At 38.1% G+C, this 24,014-nt stretch overlaps 1 protein-coding gene across 2 annotated transcripts; it reads left to right on the top strand.

Moving 5' to 3' along the window:
- The first annotated feature begins 369 nt into the window (after positions 1-369).
- On the top strand, positions 370-23,845 carry LOC139608546 (zinc finger protein 518A). 2 transcript variants are annotated; one of them, XR_011685047.1, is made up of 4 exons: positions 370-909; positions 8,340-8,418; positions 14,906-22,597; positions 22,645-23,845. XR_011685047.1 is itself a non-coding variant. In XM_071462430.1 (3 exons), exon 3 carries the CDS (start codon positions 14,926-14,928, stop codon positions 19,114-19,116), a length of 4,191 nt encoding a protein of 1,396 aa, XP_071318531.1. In that variant the 5' UTR covers positions 370-909; positions 8,340-8,418; positions 14,906-14,925; the 3' UTR covers positions 19,117-23,845. The 2 variants fall into 2 exon arrangements, 1 of the variants encoding a protein (XP_071318531.1); XM_071462430.1 differs by having other exon boundaries at positions 14,906-23,845.
- The last annotated feature ends 169 nt before the right edge of the window (positions 23,846-24,014 follow it).

Below are 24,014 nucleotides of genomic sequence, written 5' to 3'. Positions count from 1 at the left end.
TTTTATTTTTATCTTTATTTTATTTATTTATTTATTTATTTTTGAAGATTCTCTGTGAACACATGGTTGGACAAATTCATTTGGAATAAGATGAATTGTCAATACTGTGGTAGTATCTCAGTCTAAATGGATGTAATGTCAGTCTATGTAATGTAACCAAAACATAGAAATGTCAGAAGGAGACAGACACAGACAGGTCTAACTGACACCTCTACCGTAGGAGGGCTGCTAACATGCTAATATTTTACAATGCTACAGTGTAACAATGTAACAGTGTGCAAGCTTCACATCCTCCATTACTGTAGTCTGTCTCTTTGTGTTTGTGTGTGTGGGTGGGTGGGGATAGTGGACTGGCAGGAAAGACAGATCAATCATAAGTATTTAGCCCTGAAAAAGAAATAATTCAGTATCGGAGATCAACAAAGGCATATCAGCCTACATGTTAACGCATTCAGTAGGAAATGGCGTATATCCGCCATTGCTCTTACTGCTTCTTCCTCCACATAGTGCGCACATACACACACACACACACACACACGCACACACACACACACACACGCAACAAATGACGTAGGACTCAAGCTGCGAAAACACTGACAGGTTTTTATGGATATCTCGTAAGCATATGATTCCGCCTTGGTGAAAGTTGTTTTAACTGTTTTTTCTACGAAAAATGTCCTTCAAGGCACTAGTTTGGGATTTGACAAGCAACACATATTCATCCGCTTCCCCATGAGTGTCAAGAGCACAGCAATACCCGGATGGACTGTCATGGCCGCCGTCGCTGTGGTTCCACAGAGAGGAGAGAAGGAAGGCAAATGTTTCTACTGGGTGTTTTTTCAAGCTTCACCTTATTCTCTTAATGTCGGACGTTGAGCGGACGCCACCTCAACTTCCATCGAGTTCATGGTAAGAAACAACAGATTTCCCGTAACTTTGAATATCTTAGCGTGGGTGGGGGCTTCATTTTGGTGTAAAATAACTGCTTATTAAACTCCTTAGACAGTAACATTGTCCTGAAGTGGCTAACATATTTCCATGTACCGAGCTGAAACTTGCCACAATGCATTAAAACCAGAGACCGCTGAGTATGGATCCTTTGTTGCTGTGTCCACAGCCTGTAATGCTCCCACAGATGCAGCCTTCCCTCGCCTTTCCTCAACTTAAGCGATTGTGGAGCAAGTCACTCGGAAAAGTAAACCTAAATTAAATCAAGATGTGGGACTTTAATGTTCAGGTGGACATTTCACAGTCTTGCCTCATGTTGTAGGCTACTTGTCTCTGGGTTCGAGGCTCATTGAAAATGCAGTTTTGAGACGATGCAACTTTTCCTCTCATCTCCAAGCTTCATTTGTATCTGTCCCGTCTAAATGGTGTGGGCCTGGACTAGCCTACCTGTCTGCGGTCCAGGTGTTCACCGGTCCTGCTCAGTGTTATTACACTATTAGTGTCCTGTATCCAGTTTAATTAAAATAATAAAATCTAAGCAGACTTAATCTCCTGTATTGTTGAATTTGATGTGGGTAGTATAATTTCCATCCTGTTTTCAAGTATGTTATAGATGAGGTAATTCATTTAGCCTAAGAGTTTAAGATAGTGTTGGCAGAAATTATTATTTTTTGGACTGAAGTAGCTGGTGCAGATAAGTCATATAATGATGGCAGCCATTTTTCCCTCAACATGGCTCCCTCGGATACACAGTGTTGACAACTCACTGAGACTTATGGAGTTGTAGGCGGATGCAGGTCTCCTGCTGAACTTACATTAATACTTTAAAGTATGAAGTTGAATTAAGGTGCTGTGTTAACAGAGCAGACCCCTTTGCATTTTGGTGATGGAATTAAGCTTATTTATCTCAATATGTGACACACAGGAAATACCAGCCTGCACCCAGAAGTGTTTCCCTGGGTTGATTTTCAGTTGTCCCGATGCATCCTCCATCATTGTCATTGTCTGTTAAATAAAGTTTATGCTTAGTCATTTATTTAGGGTTGTACAACAACATTTCATTACTTAAATGACTGCTCCATAGACATATTTATATATATATATATTTTAACCATTTAAGTAATCTGCCCAGCAAGTGATACATCTTTGGGTCCTAAAATAGTGAAAAAGCCTGTTTCCAAAATTCTAAGGTCACATCTTTACCCTGCATGTTTTAAATACAAGGGTAATGCCACACGAGTGCTTATTTCCAGGTGTTGGGGAGTACTACTGGGAAAGTGGTTGCAAAAAATTCTTAAGGGAGCTACATGAACTCTGATGAATATTTGTAAATAATAAATATAAACAATACATTTACATTTCCAATTAGTTGGTTACAATCCTAACAGTGAAATAAATATTGAGTTGGTATTCTTAGTATTCTACAAATTCCAGCATCCTGTTATCATACAGTGGCAAGAAAAAGTAAGTAAACCGTTGCAATTACGATAAGATCTTTGTCTTATAATTATGAACAAACACAATCTATTTTCTAACACACAATGTAATGATTAAATAGTAAATAATAATTATGTTGGTTTTTGTCTATATTGAAAACATCATTCAAACATTTACAGTGTAGGTTGGAAAAAATATGTGAACTCCTCAGCATTACCAAAGCTTTTTGGAGTCAGGAGTTATCAAACCTGGAATCCAGTCAATGAAACCATATTGGAGGTGTGAGTTAGAGTTACTTTGAGTTGTATATAACACTAATTATTTTCAGTTTCTTCTTATTCACAAGAAATATTTGCTGATGTGAACCATGCCTCCCAGAAAAGATCCCAGACGACTTAGGATCAAGAATTGCTGATTAAAAAGTTAACTCAAAGACTTTAGATACTCATCAGTCCACAGTCACTGTGAATAAATTAAATGATTTATAAGAAAATAGGCAATAGAAAGTCTGTGAACCCTGTGGAACAACCTGGTTTTCTGTATTGATTGGTCATAATATGTGATTTGATCTTCATCTAAATGACAACTAAGACACACAGTGCCACTAAGCTAATCACACAAACAGTTATAATCTTTTTTGTCTTTATTAAACACAGCCATTAAACATTCACAATGCTGGTGGAAAAAGTAAGTCAATCATTGGATTCAATAACTGATTGAACCTCCTTTGGTAGCAGTAGCCTGCAAACAAGCTGTTCCAGTAGCAGCAGTAGTCTGTCAGCTATAGCAACCAGTTCACCTTTGGGTAATATTCAGTGCATTGTGCAAAACATCTGAGATATTTTTGGCTGATATACACTGAATGATAAAGTGGAATGAATATTATTTCCACTATTATTGTTGCTTTTAGGCAAATGTTACACTTCCTGCATCTGTGTGTAAGTGAGGATCCAGTAGAGTCTGAGAGTGGTAAAGTTCGTCATCAGAGGGTGTCCAGGAAGCTGTGTGCCAGCCGTCTGTGTACCTGCCAATTTGTTGTGACCATGTAGACTGTCCACACGGCCACTATGTTAAAAGGGCATCAACTGTGCATGTGCTCCAGGCAGACTAGAAAGAAGTGTAATGTGTGGTGGAAATTCTCTGCTGTTGTTGAAGAATGAAATAGAGACTTCTGCCTGCCGACAAGGTTTTTATTTTCTTTGCAAAAAAAAGGTCAATCAACACACGAGCAGTCAGAATGAAGAAAGACCCCGAGTATGGGGAGACCTAAACATTTATACCTGAGGAACGCCCCTCAAGAGTGTATCAAAAGGGCCTTTGATCTTGTTGCCTTTTCTGTCTGCTGCAGGGACTGGCACCCTCCCTGGGGTGATGTTTCACACTTGAGGTATCCTGCAAGGTTTTGTATCTAGGTGGGAAATTAAGAGATCTAGACATCACAGTTCACAAATGGTTAAAAGACAAAATGATCTGATATCGTGGTGGGAAAGCAGAAAGTAGGGTATCTCAAGTGGTTGAAACACAAGGAAATTGAAATTACAATTACAATTGATAACAACCTCACATCTGTGGTGTGCGCATTCGCAGTGGAATATAATTGAGGCTGTACTTGTTCAGCTGCAGTGCAGTGAGGAAAGGGATAAATGAACATCACAGAGCAGAGACAAAATATATGTTGGAAGCCCTACAACCATTCAGCTCAGCAGAATCTCCTTGGTTTAAGTTTAATAGTTACATACTTTATTTTGTATTACTGTCACTTGTCATGTCTGTCAATTGTACCATAAATCACAATTAAAAGTTTCAGTTGTGTTATTAATGTGTTTAGAGGAAGCTATTCTCTATTTTTTAACTGCAGATGTCTTCATTCTTATCTAACAAAGAACATGAAAAGGTCTGATAAGAGGATTTGGAACTTGATTCAGCTTCATTAAAATGGTATTGAGCCCCATCGCTACTGTTAATTGTACTTCTTCAAATTGTAACTGATTAATTTTCAGTTGATTCATTAATCTTTTCAGCTCCACGTTTAACACTGAATTAGTGCTGCTGTTAAAGGATTATGACCTTAAACGACGCACTAGCTTGGTTTTCATGTAATTCTACCTGTACTGTCTATCTCATTGTAAACCTGATGTTGTACAGGCTGTTTTCTTGTGTGTGCTCTCATGCTTGTAATAGAAAAGCAAATTGCAGTGGTTGTAAAAATGAGTGGTGCAAAAAAGACTCAACTCATTTTGGTATGAGTAATAAGCCAGTCAGTAGCTTAATGTATCATCTTGCATCATATACTTTACAATTCACTTCTGTATATATTTGCATGCAACACAATTACGCACACATACTGAAGGTAGACTAAAATACTTGTGAACACTCATAAAAAGAATGGTTTACTGATTAGTTAACTGACCTTTTTCAATTGAATTAAACATCTTGCCAGTGAAATATAAGAAACAATAATACCTAATCTAATTGTATGTACAGTCAAAAACCTGTGGAGTGGAGATATAAAATTTACAGTGACACAAACTCAGCTCATGTAATCTGTCAATTATATTAATGAATGAGATTTTGTGTATATATATATATATATATATATATATATATATATACAAAATCTCATTCATAATTATAATGGCAGGGTTTTTTTTTTTTTTGGTTTTTTTTTTTTAGATGATTCCCCATAAATGTCCAAGAGGGTTAGTGTTTGCAGTTTATGGCACTCAGCCACTTGCAGTTTGTGTTCAGATGATTGTTTTGTTTTTAATTTTACATTAGGAAATGTGAAAACTAACTCCAGTTTGAAAGCTGTTTAAAAACGGATAATTCACTCTTGAATCATAGTTGTTGTCCAAATTATAGAGTCAAGAGGAGTTGACATTTTGGGGTTCAACTCAGTTCAGTTTTATTTGTGTATGTGTATCACAGACAACATACATCATCTCAAGGCACTTTTAAGGTTAAAGCTTTACAATGGAGAGTGTGTATATACACTTAAGGTCAAAATTATTAGCCCCCTTTATGAAATCAAACAAAACCCTCAACCTTTCCATGGAAATGACCATAACCAAAAGTGTTTATAGTTTAGTTGCTTCCAAAAGAACAATGACAAAATCTCAACTAAGCTTGATTAAGATATTTTACTGATGTGCTGAATTGAAACAAGAAAATACAAAAATGACAAGGCCAAAATTATTAGCCCTCTGACAATTAATAGTCAATAGTATAACCTTTTTGACTAACAACTGTAAACAACCTCTTATGGTTGTTCTTAACTGGGTTGGCACATGTCTTGTGAGGGATCTTAGCCCATTCTTCCGTTACAAATTGTTCCAGTTGTGGTTTTCGAGCATGGACATGAACCTTGAGTTCCCACCAAGGGTTCTCAATAGGATTGAGATCTGGGCTCTGAGAGGGCCACTCCAGGACCATGATTTCGTTGTCCTTCAAAAAGGTTTGGACCAACTTAGATATATGTACAATGTTCCCTCTGCCTGAGGCAGCAAAACAGCCCCACAGCATTAGCTCCCACCTCCATTTACTGTGGGAACTGTGTTTTTAGGGTTTAAGGACTCTCCCTTCCTTCGCCAAACAAATGCAGCATCCATGTGCCCAAACAGCTCACGTTTCATCACATCAGACCAAAGGACAGACTTCCAAAACTCATCCCCATGTTTCAAATGTTCATGGGCAAACTTCAGTCTGGCTTTGATGTGCTTCTGTGTGAGCAATGGAGTTTTTCTGGGTCGATGACCTCGAAGCCCATTACGATGAAGAGCTCTCACAACAGTCTTCCTTGAAACATCAAGTCCAGAAGAGGCCAATTCAGCAACTATCATCTTAGCTGAGATCTGGGGATTCTTGTTGACGTCTCTTACTATTTTCCTCTTCAAAGTTTTGGAGATCTTGAGCTTTCAGCCACACCCAGGTTTGTTCTTAACAGAGTTTGTCTCCCTGTGCTTTGCAATGATTCAATGCACAGCTGTTCTAGACACTGCAAAATGCTTGGAGATGGCCTTCCGCCTTGAGATGAGCATCCATTATCTTCTTTTTGAGTTCCAGACTGATTTCTTTACTTTTTGAAATCATTTCTTACTTCTTACCAGGAGTGGCCCTCTAAATCAAGTGTTCAACTGCCACTAGCCCTGTTCACTGGAGTCCCTTAAGTAGATTTCTCAATTTTCACTATATTTGGTATAAAGCAAACCTGAAGATTTATTTTACATTCCCAAATTTACCAAAGAGACGCCTTCACATTGATGAATTTTTGACTATGCACAGTTTTATGAATGATGCAAACATTTTGCAGAATTCTAGGGAAATATTCCATAGTTCATTGGGGGCTAATAATTTTGACCTTAACTGTATTATCTGCAGTTAGATCCTGAAACACTACTAAGATGGCTTTACTGTATAAAGGTTGAACACGTCACCGTGATCCAAAGTATTTGATATTCAGCAGGTGTAATGCTGAGAAGTAGCAGCATGAAGAAATGGTGGGTTTGCATTACCTTTGTTAAGCACTGTCTTATCGACTGTGTAGACAGTCCTGGGTAGATTTCATGGAAAAGCTTGGGGAAGTGGTTTTACGCAGCTTTTTAATGGAGGTGGGGGATGTTAACCAGATGTACATTTAATAAAGCGGCAAGTTAGTCTTTACTGAAGGAGCAAAATGGAAAACACTTCTCACAAAGCATAAATTGAATCTAAAAGTTTGTTTTCTATTGTGGTTTAAGATGATTATTGTGGCCATTGTGGCCTCTGGTCTCAGGGGGCAGTAGTGAGCCCATTACTGCCTGGTGCGCCAAAATGAGGGGAAGGGGTCGCAACACTCAAACATAGTAGCGACACAAAGGTGAGATCTATGCTCCATTGGAAGTGTTTTCCTAAAATCTCTCACACAGTGGACATGACTTGTCCCATATGTAGACTCAGAAAAGTGGCATTAACAGTAGTTCATGTGGCATGATGTGCAGCAGAGTTTTCTAGTTTTATTGAAGCTAGTTTTTATTTCTAGCTTCATAATGTTAACATTTTTAACCTGTATTTATTGAGGAAAGTTTCACTGAGATGCAGCCTCTTTTTTAGAAGAACGCCCTGATTTCATACACACACTTACACACATTCACATGTGGAAGATGCCCAGAACAACTACAGTCTGACCTTGTGGTCACTGAGCATTAGACCGGGAGCGCACTGGCTGCATGACGTGTGCACAGCAGCTGCGGAATGTCTTGGTTTTCATTTTGGCACACATGTTAACAGGTTAGAGTGGACACATTGCCTGCGTGCCTCATGGCTGTGATGTATGATCTAGAGATCTGGCGTCTCACCTGTTTTTCACGTAGGGACCTGTTGATAGTCATATTGACATACCAGCAACAGTACATACAATTGACACCTTTCACTATAGTTTCAATGTCTAGGTTGAATCCAAAAATGACGCAGACATGAAAAAATATTAATATTATATGTTTTTTAACCATTTTAGCAGCCACATGAGGAGACACTGGCATTTTAGTGAAATTTTCTGTCAAAAATAAATCAGAAATTAATTTATAATGAACATTTGGGCAGCCTGCTGATGACCATTATCCAAGGCAAACTATCTAGCAAGATAGAGCTAGCAGTGGCAGTGATGCAGCAGACATGTAGTCGATGTGAACACACACACACAAACACACACACACAAGTCGGAGCAATTCAGCAGCACAACCACCACACAACAACGCAGGCAGTGTGTTCCCTGTGCCCTTAAAATAATAATAAAAATATGGCAATACTGATAATTTGTGGTTAAATTGCCAAACAAGCTGTGTGAACAAGGTTTATTCTAACACATTTTTTTCTCTCACACTCTTTTCCATGCAACAACAGTAATAATAATTGGAACAGAAAATTACATTTTACAGCTTGAAAAGTGAAAGTTGTAATTTTCTATCTCTTTCTTACAGGCATTGTGGCCACACTACAAGGTCCTGCTCCTCAGCGCTGAAATGCATTAATCTTTGACTTTTTCCTAAAGGAATACAGGTAACAATAACTGCTTATTAAATGTATTTTTTCTAATTGTTCTTACCTCAGCAATAAAGCCGTAACTAGCCATAGAAGACGACATTAGTTTGACCTTTGTGTACCTAATAAATTACCCACTAAGTAGCTACTTAACTAGGTGTCCATGAGCTAATCAAAAGAAACACCAGCATGGCTGATAGTGCCCTACCCAACCCAGCAAGCGGCTCATTTGGTCCACCACCTGACAACTTTAACTGTTTACTTTGCACTGAAATACACAAGTGCAACCTGCAGCCAAAACTAACCGACAAAAAGTCAACAAATAAATTCTGAAACAGTGTATAGCATCCAAACTGTATGATGGAAACTATCAGGAGAATTAAGTTTATAAGCCAAAATTATTGCTAAATGGTTGAAAGCTAAACTGAGAGAATACGCTCCCACAATTAACATGGCATAATCAGAGAGAAGCATCTCACTGTTGGAGTTGGTGGAACAACAGAGTGTTAATAGAGTGGAGCATCTTCCCTCACAAACTATCTGGCTAAAAACAAGAAACTGTTGTACCGGATTCCATTATATTGTGTAAATAAATAAAGTGGCCAGTTTGTACATATCTACACAGTCATGAGCGGAGGTCTAATCAAAGAGAAAACACCTGTGTATTCTGCTCTGTAGGACACTGTTAGCCATGCTGGTCTTTCTTTTGGGCTCAGCCACTCTTTTGATGAGCTCATGGATATGTGGTGAAGTATCTCTTTCTTTCCACATGATGATCCTTTATGTTATATGTTTGTTATTTATTTACTGAGCAAATTTCCAGAAAAGCTGGTGGTCAGAGATGAAGGTTAGAGAGACAGCAAGAAGCTGTCAGTGTCATGGGAAGCTTGAATCATATTCTACTCGTCTAGCATGAGAGAGGAAAGGTAAATGCATATGTTGTGTAAGAAGTGAGTCTGCATGCAGGCAGGGAGGGGAGATTTCGGAGTCTGGCTGGTTCGATTTGCCTCTTTTAACCACTCCGATAGAGCGTTCACTGAGCAGGCAGTATACAAGCATATAGCAAAGCAATGTGTGTCACTGAAAACACTGGTATGCAGACCACAGTGATTCTGTTTTGGCTAAATGTCTCTCAGTAAGCCTAGTATCTTTATTTAGGCTTTTTCAGGAGCTGTAGATAACAGCATTTCCTCTAAGCGTGAGGGTCATTAGTGGGGGGAGTGGGACTTTTGTCTGTTTTTATGATGAATGATAATTTATCATAAATCATATGCATTTTATATAACACTTTTCTAGTCTATTGACCACTCAAAGCATTTTATAATGTATGTCTCATTCATCCATTCTCACACACAATCATACACAGTACAGTGTGTCTCCTCTGGAGGAGTCTGGGATTGAATCAGGAAGTGTCAGATTATCAGACAACTGTTCTACAGAAAATATTTCTGACATATTAATAGCAACTGTACGATGTACAACTATACAGCAACTGTACAATGTACAAAACAGAATAATAAAATGAGAAGGCAGAAGTTTAACATTGCATGTGATTTTAGTTCTAATTGATGCAGACCTGTAGTTTTTCCTCCCTCTCCTCTATAAATCATAACTGGAGTTACCTGTTTGCTTAGGCCACACGTAAATTAAACCAGTACTCCACAGATTTAGTAGTGCTCTCCTTTACCATTGTCCACACAGTCTTCTTCCTTCCAACACCTGGTATCAAAAAAACCTACAATGCAACTCAACTTCTGACAGTTTTGTCTAGATTCAGGTGAGTTATGCTAGTAATGGCTAATGTAACCTGGAGCCTGTAGCCTGCAGCAGTGATGAGGGGCAGTTTACAGAGGTCTGGTAAGCTCATTCCTTTCTAGCTCCACGCCAGCAGATTTTTATTTGGCTGGACCAAAATAGTGGAGCCAGCCCTATAAATGCAATGTCACTGACTGTCTGTCTGACTGAGCGATGAAGTTGTACCATTGTTCTGTTGAATACCATGTGACCAAGTGATAAGGTTGGCCAGTTCAGTGTTTCCCCATTGGTCATTTCTCTTTCAAAATGCTATGCCTCTCATTCAAGTGATCGCAGAGCAGCTGAAATAGACATGAATGAGCTTCTAACTCTCTCTCTCTCTCTGACTGAGCATTTTACATGTATAGATAAATATAGTCGAAATCACAACAGAATGATTAATTTAAACGATGTTTATGGCTGTTACAAAATCAGGATTTTAGCAGTGCAGAGCAGCAATTTGGAAATGGTTCGGAAAGTGAGTGCTGGTTAATTTTAATGATTCCAAGTTCTGTTGAATGACTAATTGACTCATCAAATAATTGTTTGAAAAGTCTTAATCATTTAATTTATAATGTGAGCCAACTTTGAAGATTGGGTCAATACTTGAAAATTTAATTTATTTTTAGATTTACTCTGTAGTTAAACAAGCATGTTTTACTCCTAATTTTTCAGTGTCTCAAAATTTTTTATTAAGGCCTCCTGCTATTGCCACGAGGACCTTAGTACTGCTTATTCATCAGCAGAACAAGAGCTTTTGATGGAAAATCTTAGTCACAACAAACTCTTCCTGACAGTGAGAAATTAAGTGTGGTAGACTTAAGTTCAACTCATATGTGTAGAAGGTTGTAGTATCCTAGAAACTGTAGAAACCAATCATAAGTCTTTAGGTCTACAAAGTTAAAGCGTGTTTAATTAAAGTTGTTTTTTTGTTTTTTTTTAAATGGAGCAATGCTTTATTTCAAGCTATAGCTTTTATTCTGAAAAGGAAGTTCCAAAGGTTATGTTGCTTGCTTGATAGACCTCTGAAATGGCATACATATGATGTGTGATATGAAAAAAATAACGGATTGCAGATTGTAGCTTTTTCCATTGCCAACACAAGCCCGATGTCAGGGGGTCTTGGTGGGCTTTTTGACCAGTGGAAAAGGGGCTACAGTTGGCATTGTGCAGTCATGGTGGTAGTCCTGACCAGATCCTCACCAAACATGCTGGACCACATGTGCCATTTAATTTGTTATGGTTTTCCTCTTGTATGTTGTCCTCACTGTCTGAGAAGGACACACTGTCTGAGAAGTCTCACAATCTGGTTTATTATACTTCAGGTAGTTCCTTCATGTGGAGCCATGTTGCATTAGACACAACCCAGGCCAGAACTGAGGAAGCTGAGTTCACAGGCTCTTTTATAATTTTGTTCATGAAATTAGCTTTAATTGGTAATCACAGATCTACTTAATTTTGTTTCAGTGAGGCTGTACTTTGGGGCCTGTATTTTCAGTGTATCTGTATAACCTTTTGTTTTTTAATTATACGCAAGATCAAATATCTTACACTTAGACTTCAAAATATGCAATCATTGTAAGATAACAGTTTAAAATTGTTCAACATTTTAGTGATACTACATGTTTTTTTTTTGTATACTGTATATACAAATATAGGGTGAGAAACTGCAGGAGCCGTAAACCTGACAACCATCATCATAAAATACAGATTCTTCAACTTTGGTTTGTATAATCAAACTTAGAGCAGTAACACACCAAAGAGCAACATGTTACAGTAATGTTGTCACTTGGTTCAGTAATGTTTTATAATTTTATAATTTTAATAATTTCATAATTTTATAATGTTTTTTTAATTATAGAACTGCAATAATTTGTCCATTAATTAGTTAGTCAATCTAAAGAAAAACAGTGGGCAACCATTTTAATAATCTGAGTTTTTCCAGCAAAAAATATGAAACACTTTTTGCAGCTTTTTTGGCTATATATGAGAGTAAATTTTTGTTTGTTGGTTTTGTTGGTCAGATAAAATGAGGCATTTTGTCACTTTAGGCTCTTTTTCACAATTTTGTGTACTTCATAGACTATGCGATTAGTCATTTGAGGAGATTATCAGTAGCTTTATCTGTTTATGGTAGATTACTCTGGCTTAGTTTTAAACACCTTTGCACTCTTTGTTGCACCACTGCTTGGCCTTGTGTCTATGACACGATACTTAAAAAACAACACAAAGCTACAGATCTTTGTCAGACACAGCCTGCCAGTGAACTCACTGTCTGTCATCCCAAATACACTGGGTGTAGTCAAAACAGACATGGGTCCCAATGTAATAAGCTATTAAGTCAAGGTAAACCCCAAAAGTTACCTTATGTAGTCACTGAAATAGCTCCCTTAACTAGCTTCTTGTAAATACAAGCTCATTATCAAAGTTTTCTTGAACTTTTTTTTTTAGTCTATTTACATTTACATTTACTTACATTTGGCAGATGCTTTTATCCAAAGCAACTTACAAGGGAAGGACAATAGTAAAACTACAGTGTGGTGGAAAAACTTTGTGTAAATTTTAGGTAGTACATCTATTTAATAAGTGCTGAGAGATTGTATGAGGAAGTGCATCAAAAAATGCTAGTTAGACAAGTTCAGGTTTTTAGGAAAGAAGGTGCTCTTGGGGGAGATGAGTTTTCACGAGATACTTCAAAATAGAGAGGGACGCTCCCTCCTCTGATAGAACTTGGTAGCTCGTTCCACCATTAGGGAACCACAAATGAGAACAGTCTGGACTGAGATTGCCTTGTGTGGAGGGATGGCAATGCCAAACGACATTCCCTGGAGGAACGCAATGGCCGAGAAGGAGTATAAGGCTGTATGATTGAGTTCAAGTAGGTGGGTGCACACCCAGAAATCATTCTGAAGGCGAGCATTAGTGACTTGAATTTGATTCGGGTAGCCAGTGTAGGTTGATGAGTAGCAGAGTGACATTACATCACATTATCTGTTATTGGCCAGTCAGGATTGAAAAAATTCCTTTCTATAGACTGTGTACTAATAAAGGTACACCATGTGCATGTTTACAGCAAGCGGTAATTGTAACAAATGAACAACAAATTATCCTATTTTTTGTTATTGTGTTTGGATTAATCCATACATACTAAAATGTACATGACTGAAGGGCCTTACTCACCTACCCCCCCCGGATAGCACCTGAGAAATGTCTCATTGTGGGATCTCAGGCTATACCCTGTTCCAAATACCCTGAACTACTTCAAAGATCTATAAATCAAAATCTTTGAGTTGGTGAAATGTCTTCCTTAGGGATTCACCCAGGAAAAATGTTTAGTGGAGATATAGGGCATGTTGTAGGTGCAACAGCTTATCAAGTTTTGGCTGTCAGAAACAATTCATAATATCATTAAGTAATAGGATTTAATTGATATTAAACTAACAACACAGGGAACCACCCTCAAAAAGGGAAAGGTTAGCCAATTCACTGATTCAGTCTCGTGAAATGTACCAACTATCAGTTCGGTACTCTGATTAATAATTAACTGAACAACTGCAACCGAAAATAACCATATCAAGAGCTAGTAAAGGTTGAAGGATTTAATGCTCTGCAGAGTACAGTTTGGCAACGTTTACCCTCGTCCAACATTAAATAGACCACCAGGTATATTCAAAAGCATTTATATGATAACTGGCAATAGTTAAAACACACAATATCCTAACAAATGGTACTGTGAGAGTGAGTGAGAGAGGGAGAGGGAGAACAAAATGTCGGCTGGGAAAACATGGCTTGTGTGAGATAAATAAAGGAGTGTATAAAGCAGTTTTTGAGATTCCTCTCCATGTATGCGTGCCTGTGTTTAAGGCCAGTTGATTAAAGATGAAGATACCAGATAAAAAGAGAGGTCAGTTGGTTAAATGCAAATCTAACCACACCAAATCAATACATTCACAAAAGTTTAACAGACCTGGGCTTAGCTGTGCTATGCTTTGCTATACTAGGCGCATTTAATGTTATCAAGTCCAGTGGAGGGAGAGAGGCTTTGTTAAGTTCAGCAAGCTGCAGGCTTGTGCGGCTTCCTGGTGGGGTATAGACTGGTCTTGCTGCTGGCTTCTGTATCACTAAGATCAGTTGTGTTGTCTGTGCACCTTGTCCTTGGTTCTCCTTACAGAGTTAGCTGCTTGTTGCTATTTCTGCTTCATGGTTCCGGTTGCTTATACAGTCAGCAGGCAAACTTTCCTGCCGGACCACACCATACACTTGTTTGCTGTCTTTATAAGAAGATTAAATCCATGGCTAAAAAAACTTGACTACCAAATAACAGATAGATGGTTAGCAACAGGAAGAATTAAAAGGAAAGAGAATCATTTTGATCATAACCCTCCATACTGTTATGGGGTCGGATGTGGGCCGCCAACATTTTTGAGATTTTCAAGTGGGCCGTGAGTTGGAAAAGGCTGGGAACTGCTGCTCTATGGGCTCCCAAGAGGAATCCTTGTCTAATAATTGAAACTTTAATTTTGTTTGAGTGGCAGTTGAAATTGTGATCAACCTGATCAGCAATTGCCCTGTGCTTGTTTGGATCAGTGATTACCATGCATCATTGGAAAAGTACATAGCAGTGCATACATAACACTTTGTTATTTTTTTGTTCTAAAACAATTTTTCTGTATGTATTTATTAAAAACATATTTGATTTCTTCTCTTACAGATATCTCCAAATCTAGAACTATGGAAGAAGACCTCGTAATACCTCATGATTCTGCCAAAAACTGCAGCATATCAGTAATAGAGGATGAAAAAGAAAAGGTAAAAGACTTTGTGTATAAGCATTTCAGAGAAGTGACAGACGGGTCGCTCTTCAATAATGCAGAAGAATCTTCTATTAAGGAACATGGGAGTTCCACCAAGAAAGAGAAACAAACTCTCAGTAAAGCTCACTGTAAAATTCAGCAGGGAGCTGTTTTCTCTGGAAAGATTCTGAGTTTTGGCTGTTCAGTGTGTAAAGATGATTCCACATATAGCCCCAATGATCTCCTTAAACATTTTCGAGCAGCCCATAAAGGAACCCTTCCTACATACCCTTGTGACCTGTGTGGTTTTGTCACAAACGAGTTTCCTGCTCTTCAACGCCATCGGATTGAGCACAGAAATACTCTAGTGACATGTGAGCTTTGCAACGATGATGTTCAGTACTCTCTGCTTTTGCTAACCAGACACTACATCATGTGTCACAGTCTAAATGGACAGTTTAACTGTGACTGGTGTGAGTTTATTACTGTTGATGCAGGGACATTTGTCCAGCACATCCATCATCATAATGAGAGTCCTTGGAAGTGTTCAAAATGTAGACATATTAGCTTGAATGAAGAGGATCATCAAAGGCATGTGAAAGCTCACTTGGGTACATTCCCCTTCACTTGTCAGATCTGTGGATATGGTGCGGCAAGAAGCGAGTACCTGAAAAAACACACCGCAGCTGTTCACAAACAGGAAACTGAGAGAAGGAATGTTTGGAGGACTATAGAAGACAGTGGTACTCCAGCAAATTCATCTGCAACCTTAAAACTTTTGCTAAAAAAAAGTGGTGAATCACAGGAGGCTCAGAGGATATCAAAACTGAACTGTCTTTCTGGAAGTTTAACAAACCAAAATGGCAGGCTAATCAAACCAGAGCTGTCCTTAGAGGAAACCCACCAATTTTTGGATGGGACTGCAGCAAAAAAGGACAACAACATATGGAGTAAAGGCTCTCAAAACACAGAGCAGACAACACCAGTAATGTTACAGGAATGTGACAACTGTACAAACTCTGATTCTGCAAGTCACACAAATCCTAATGGGCTCACTGTTCTGATGGTTAAGAACAAAATCTCTCTTCCCCCCAACTGTACAACCAAAGTGATGGGATTCAAAATGGTTGATGGCAAAAAGCATTTAGTCCTCAAAGTGATCCCAACAGCAAAGAATGACTCATCCATTCAGAACCATTCCTCAGTTGAAGATGTGGGCTTCTTAGCATCAAACCCTGTGTTAGATAAAAGTAAAGAATCTGTTGAGAATGGGGAATGCTTTGATAACAAGAGCTCCACATCACATTGCTTTTCTGTTTCACCAAGAGGTGGATCTTGCATACAAATGGATCAAGATGATATTATGGCAGTAAAGGTAAAGATTGAGGAGGAAGAAACCTCTGTTTGCAACCTTGATTCCACCCTGCACAGAGATGATGTTGGGGAACAAACTAATTCTTTCCTAAGTATGTCTTCAACATCTGCAGAAACGTTATATCCCATGACAAATGATTCGGATCATGTGGGCGACCAAAGTCACTCAAGTCAAACAACCTGCTCAGAGAGAAATACATTTGATATTAGCTCAGTCTCTGCAGTGTTAAATTCTGATGCAACCGGCCATAGTGGTTCTAAAATCAATAAGGCTTTAACAGTGTGTGCTGGTAAGGTCACTGGTTTATCTTCACCTTCAGAAGTTGCTCAGGAAACATTCCTTTCCGAATCCGTCTCCAAAAAAACTGCTGAGAACTGTGGGGCTGCAAATGAGTTCTCATTTACTGACACAGTGGCAGATAAACTCTCTGATGAATATGAAAGGAACTCTTCTAACACTGTAGAAAATGATGACAGATCTTCTCAGAGTGCCCCAGAAAAGACGGATAGGGTTAGAACTGAGATTAAACGTGACAATGGTCAGCAAAATTTTAAAAAGCTTTCGACAAATCTTGTACCTCTATCAGAGTCATCCCCACCCGCTTCAGGTAGCCACAGAGAAAAGAACATGAGCTCCAAAAACTGCACCCAAAAGTCACTAAACCAAGAAGTATTTAACTTTCACAACTACTCCAAGGAAACATTTGGTACTTTACCTAACACTACCCAAAGCTTTGACAATATGTCCCAGCACTCAGCTGAAAAAGAAAGTATTTGCGAATCATCACAGTTTAGCTTGATATTGGCAGAGTCTCCAGAACCATTCATGGAAAGTGGCAATGGAGAAACAACTAAAGAAAAGAATCGAGAGGGCACGAGGAAAGTATCAGATAGTGACATTGAGGTTGATGAGTGCATAGCTAATGTTGATGATCCTCCCACAGAAGATGAAAATCCTGAGTCAGTGCTGCAAGACTTTAATATTATCAAAATTGAGGAGGACATTATTCCTATATCCAAGAAACAGTCAGAATCAAAAAGAAGTTCAACTTCCTTTGGCAATTTTGTGGAAGAACATTCAGATGCAATCATTACCCAACAACTTCATAAGGAAAGAATAACATCGTCAAGTGCAAACAATGATTCTTTGAAACAAACAAAAACAACTCTACGAATTCTTCAATTGCCAGAGGGTAAGCAGCCAGTACTTCTGAGGACTACTGAGAATCGATTTGCCATGCCAGTGCAGGTGAAGACAACTCCAGGTTTCAAATTGATAACCAATTCTGCAAATCCTCAGATTAATGTTTCTTACATGAAGCCAGGGGTAGAGAGATCAAGTAACCAAACTGGTGTAACTTTTACTCCTAAAAGCGGGAGACTAGGTGTATCAACACCAAAGGCAGGAGCTGCTGAAAAAGGGACATCTCTTCTCTCTGCTGTTCAACCAGGTGTTGGCACCACCTCAAATCACTACCTTATCAACAGCCCAGGTTTGAAGGGTCCCGTACTCCTTTCAAGCACACCACATAATACACCTACGGACAGATCATCAAAGGCACAGCCTACTTGCTACTTGGTACAGAGGTCTGTTCCATTTGTTCACACGCCCAGTACGGCTGGTCTCAGACTGGCAAGTACACAACTCCCACTGAACTCACGGCCAGTTCTGGCCATGCCCATGAGTTCTGCAGACAAACCAAGCACTATGCAAACTGGTCGTCAAGCATTCTTGCTCCGGTACATTTCTCCACCCAAATCAGGCCTACTTCTGAACAACCAAGAGACAAAGACAGGGATTCAGTGTAGCCAAACCAGTGAAAGTACTGGAAACAAAGTCATATTTAAATTTGTCACCCCTACTGGTAGCCTTCTTACAAGTGGTGCTCCCAGCTCAAGCAGTCAACCTTTGTTTTTGGCCACCAGACCTCAGACCCAGTGTTTTCTGGTGTCATCAAACAAATCAAATGCAAATGCCTCAAATGGAATCAAGAAATTAATCACCATACAAAATACTGCACAGAAAGACGTCAAGGAATCTTGCATTTCACCCTCTAAGATGAATGTAAAGGTACAACAATGTGAAGCAGAGAAACCTATTCTTGCTCCAAGGTCAATTCGGCCTCCAAGCCAAAGGAAAAGGCGCAGGAAACCATTATTTGATGAGCTTCCAGCACCGGTGCATAAAGCTAGAAGACTCACAAATAAAGTACTGACAGAGAAAGAGACTACTGTGTTATGGAAACCTGTAGCCAAAGAAGTTGAAAGGACACTGAGACTTGCCCCATTCACTTCTGTACAGCAGATCAAATGTCCTCGTAGATACCAACCTGTTGTGGTGCTCAACCATCCAGATGCTGACATTCCCGAAGTGGCAAATATCATGAAGGTAGTTAACAGGTACAAAGGTGCTGTTACTAAGGTCTCTCTGTCTCAGAAAACGATCCAAGCACTCTCTGAGCTTAGTGCTCAAGGGAAGAATTACTCAACCAAAGGTGTTTCCTCTCATAGCGATGATCCAAGACCTCGACCAGTTCAGAGTTCTGTCCGAGAGCGATTCCTTTTGAAACTAAAGTTAAGGAAAAAAAGCAAAAAAAAGTATGAGGTAGTGGAAACGTTATCAGGTTGTAGACAAGAGTCCGTAGTGTTTGACTGTTGGTTTTGTGGTCGACTCTTCAACAGCCAAGAAGACTGGATTGGACATGGCCAGCGGCACCTCATGGAGGCAACTAGAGACTGGAATAAACTGTTCTGAAAGTTTTCCATCACCTTTAAACAGCTTGATCTTCTGCCTTTTTGAGGTGGAGCAAATGGTTGAAGTTGTATATTCTTTAATGACCTTCCGTTAAACGTTTGTTCAATTTCTGTTGATGTAAATACATTTTCTTAGGTGAATCATAGTTTATCTCTTCATAGGTGCATATTCTGGTAATGTACTGCTAGCATGATTCCATCATGCATGCACAGGTCAAATTGAACTGTGAAAATGGTACACTGTAATTAGGAGTCGTGGCTTAAAGAAAGGGGACAATATCAGCAAAGGGTGTATGCAGAGTCGGATTGAATTACTCAGGTGATTTCATATTAATTTGATTTCTCATTTTTGTGCAGAAATTTGAAAACAGCCTAGGCCTAGTTTAAGGGACTTTTGTATATTTTATTATCCTGCATGAGGACAGGAAATTGTATAGCTTAACTCTAAAGTCTGTAGACATATTAAATTGTTTTGTGCTCATGATGAAAAACTGTTCTGGTCCAAAATATTCCTTTATGTATGTTTTTTTTTTTTGTTTGTTTGTTTTTTTTTATTTAACGGGACATAATTTCACACTATTCTATTATCAGGAGTAGTTTACAGTTTTCTTGTCAGGATTTTTGTCAACCTGTAGCATGCATTTGTCATAACTAGAGTTGAGATTTTCCATGGTTATTTTTTTAGTCTGCCAAGTGTTGCAAATAGACCAATGGTCTTATAAAATACTGTATCTGTTGAACAGGGATGCTTCATGGCTCACTGCCAGTACTTGAGAAATACAGATCAGCCCATAACACACCCTATGCAGTTTCATTGAAAATAACTTTTGTTGTCAGTAGCTCAGGCTGTGTGCACATGTTGTGAGTCAAATCGTAAAGGTCCCATGAATGTGCTTTGGGATTGTAAAGTTATTTTGTGGGTTGCAATATTTTATTTACATATGAAGTTGCTGGTGCAGGATGTCAACATCAAGAGAGACTTGACATAAAAATCTATGCCAGAAACAGTAAAAAAAATGTCAGTCACAGGGCCTGAAAGTAAGATTTTGGTATCTACTTCCAAAACCTTTGTATACCACAGTTGGCATGGTTGCATTATTAGAATGGTAAAGGTCATCTGTAATTGCTCCCCATAGTTAAGTAAAAAGTGATTGCCATATTACTGTAAATTCTCAAATTAAAGCAGGTATTAAAATAATGGACAAGTCACATATATTAGTGTAACAAATTTTTGCTTTTACGTTGCCTTCTGTTTTTCTTTTTTGGTGATTGTTCACTTGTCGTCAATAAAGCCCAGCAGTTACTACAGATATTTAATATGAAAAGCCTGTCAAGAAAGAGAGAAATTATCTCTTTAAAGCCGATGGAAAGCTTTTCACTCCTGTACAGTAAGTAACTTTTTATTGACAGTAGCTTAACAGTGATTTTTTTTTTTAAAAGTAAATGACAGCAAGTTGTAAAAATTAGTTAAAGAAAATATATCTGTTAGAGAAGACAAACTGGAGCAGCATAGTGTTGAGTATGACATAGAGGAAATGTCAAGTTTGCATCAGCAGAAAATAAAAACAGGAGCAGATAAGAATACAGAGATGCTTTTTATTAAGATATGATGAAATATATTTACAAAACAAGGAAAATAAAAGGCCTGGTTAATATTTGAGAATTTACAGTATACACAATATGCACAAAATACTTTTTCTGTGTATAACAATAGTGCAACATAATGATTTTTGCCATTTTTAATGGTTTGGTTGCTTACAGGGACAGCCAAACCACATGAAATGGTTTACTGGTTCAAATCTGGTCAGCTATAGCAATTAGGGAACCAAGAATGTCAAACCCTGCGTAATGATACCACCCACTACAAAATAACTCTGTATGAGCCACTTGGACCACTACCACACCTCTGTGGGAACTGGATACAATGTTTCTGACCCTTGAACCTGTGTTACTGCTGCTAGTGCTGGTTAGATTGAGGATAAAGGTCATTTTTATGATGGAAGGGGTTGGCTGGATCACCCCAAAATTTCGTTTTAAAGTAAATACAAAATGTGACAGCAGAAAACTTAAAAATGTATGCTGTACAGGAATAAATGAGGGTGTGAAACATAATCTTTGGACGGATGCTATAGAACAAACAGAACGATGCACCCAGACCCAAGACAAAAGCAGAGGTATTTTCTTCCCTTTAAACTGTTTTTTGTTCAATAAAAAGTTTCACGTTAATATCAGATACTTTGAGAGGTGATTTTATAGTTACTGATCTTTGTTTTTTATGCTTTTATAAACATTTTAGGTATAGTAGGAGACTTACACGTGACCCTTATATTTCACTTTAACATTTTATTGCATTAATGTTGTACTGTAAATCTGCTTACTGTCATCAAGTTCAGTATACTGTACATACATTTATTTTAATAGTACATTTGACATACTTTTCTTAACAACAGGACATGGTCTATATTTTCTTCATGGCTTTTAATGATTTTTATAATTTAACATGATTGAACCATGGAAATGAATGTTTTATTCTGTTCAATATGCAAAACTGACTGAATAATGCAAGCCATGTTGATGTTTTTATACTTCAAAATGCTTCAAAACAGCCAGCCTCCAATTACTGAAGTTCTGACCTCAGCAGGGTCCACTTTCCATCATTTGCCAAATGTTCATCTGAATCAACCACTTCAGTCAGCAACAGGGCTTTTTTATTTTAAGTGAATTCTCTGAATTAATTATGAGTAAAGTCTGTCATTGGAGCATTAGTACTACAACCCCATTCCATGTTCTACTACATGCTCCACTACATAATAAGCTTGCTTTTTTCAGAGATGTTCAGATGGCTATTAATCTCTTGTCTATATGTAAAGTACAGAACCTGAGTAGGGACATGGTTAGCCTAGTTTAACAGACTAGAAGCAGGGTAACAGGGCCTTGTCCAAAGTTAAAAAACACACCTACTATCACAACCAGAGCTTAATGAACATGTTGTATCTGATTCATTTAATCTCACACACACGAACAGAATTGTAAAATTGCTGCACAGAAGTGCTGTGCAGATGGACATATTATTGTTTGTCATGAAATAGTTCTAGCGCAGCACTTGTACAGCACTTATACAGTGCAGGTTGTCAAATAGGGTCAGTGAGCACAGGTTTTAGGAAAGGTCTGTACCAAATCTGACAGCCTCACTTTGACGACAGAACACAGTGACTTACCGGGCTATTGTTTGTCAAGAAATTGTTGCAGCACATAACTTCCCCTAAAACACAACATTTCCATCCATATATGTGTACAGATTAAACAGACCACATATTACATAGACATTTGTTAGCTTGAAGTGTCTTTGGGTGTATTTTTGAACTTTGAACTGAGCTGGGATATCTGATTACTCCTGCTTGCAGTCTTCTTGTGAACTAAAGCTAATCCTGCCTCCACCTCTGTACTTAACACAAACAGGAAATTGGTATCATCTTATATATGTGCATATCTCACTCTGAATTTTCTTTAATCAAACCAGACTAGCTAGCTCCAAAAAAGCTAACTCATCTGTTCTAGATGTAACCATACCTCAGCCCAGTCAGAGCCTTTGTAAAATCTACCCTTCTTTACAATGCAAGTTCTATTTGCCAGTGAAGACTTCTCAGATTGCTGTATGGTTTCTGTTTTATGGTGGGAAAAATAATCATGACATTCAGCCTGCAAAACCTTTTAAATCACAAAGATCCACACAGTGTTACAGCCTTTTATCTCCCAAAAAAAAGTGTGTGTTTTTTTTTATGGAATTCATAAAAATCAAGGGCTACAAAAATACTGCTCATATATACTTGAAATAAAAGGATATAAAGTAACTAAAGGTTGCTAAGTTGCATTTTTATCATTGCTACTTTTATGCTATTCAGTTTTTGATGCTTGATTTTAAAATTTCTAAATTACATTTCAACAAACAACATTTTTAATTTTAGCATTATGATGGCAATATGATAACAGTATTGTGTTTTGTCATATGTTTGATATATCAGGCTGATCACAAGGCTGACAAAAATTTGCATTAAATACATACTTAATGCAGCCATTGAACATATGTGCTAGTTAAATGAGCCTACCAACTCTATGATGTCATAACTAAACCCTTCATACAGACAGCTTGAATTGATCACAGCACTAAATCAATGCAAATATAAAATGAAATCTAGGTTTATTTTAATGGGTTGTTTGTCTCAGACTGACCCACGTGGTTTCACTTATGATATAAACACACAGTACTTTTCTGCTACTTCTTCACTGCTCTCAGGCCAAAGAACTTGTTGGTTCTATCATGAAAATTCAAAAAGAAGTTTTGTTGACGGCATTTCCAACCGTATACAAGAGTTCTGCACTGTGATAACTACAAACCACTCATTGTACGGGGATACACTACTTATTATGTCAGTTATATGAGCCTAAAATTAAAAGTTAACTGAAATCCAGTACAGCTCAGTCCCGTGCTGATGCCAACCACCAATTATGATGACGCTCTACCATATACTGTTATAAGTTTCAACCCTCAAATGCAGAACTCATCATGTACAGTAAATTGTTCCTTTCCAGCAAGCTGTTCAAATCTTTACTGAAACTTTCCTCATGCTAAGTGCCTCAAATGTCCTTTGGCAGATTGACAATGTGTACTGTATTCTTCTGTTTAACTTAGTGATTCACTCTCCTCTAATAAATGTACAGACCCTATGGAAAGAATGTGGTGTGTTTTGTTTTTACTTAACATAACTTTGTTATAAATACTTATAAATGCTCACAAATAATGATACATCCATTACTGATCATGTAGTTTAATAATTCTATGCTTTATAAGGGACATAGGTGATCCACTGTATGTACCATCAACTGTATGATGATGATGGT

The sequence above is a fragment of the Trachinotus anak genome, unplaced genomic scaffold (genome assembly GCF_046630095.1).
Source record: "Trachinotus anak isolate AG129_WGS33_773 ecotype Australia unplaced genomic scaffold, CSIRO_AGI_Tana_v1 ptg000025l, whole genome shotgun sequence".
NCBI classification, from domain to species: domain Eukaryota; kingdom Metazoa; phylum Chordata; class Actinopteri; order Carangiformes; family Carangidae; genus Trachinotus; species Trachinotus anak.
The sequence above is the reverse complement of the archived record's forward strand: the minus strand, read 5'-3'. Positions and strand labels throughout refer to the sequence as shown.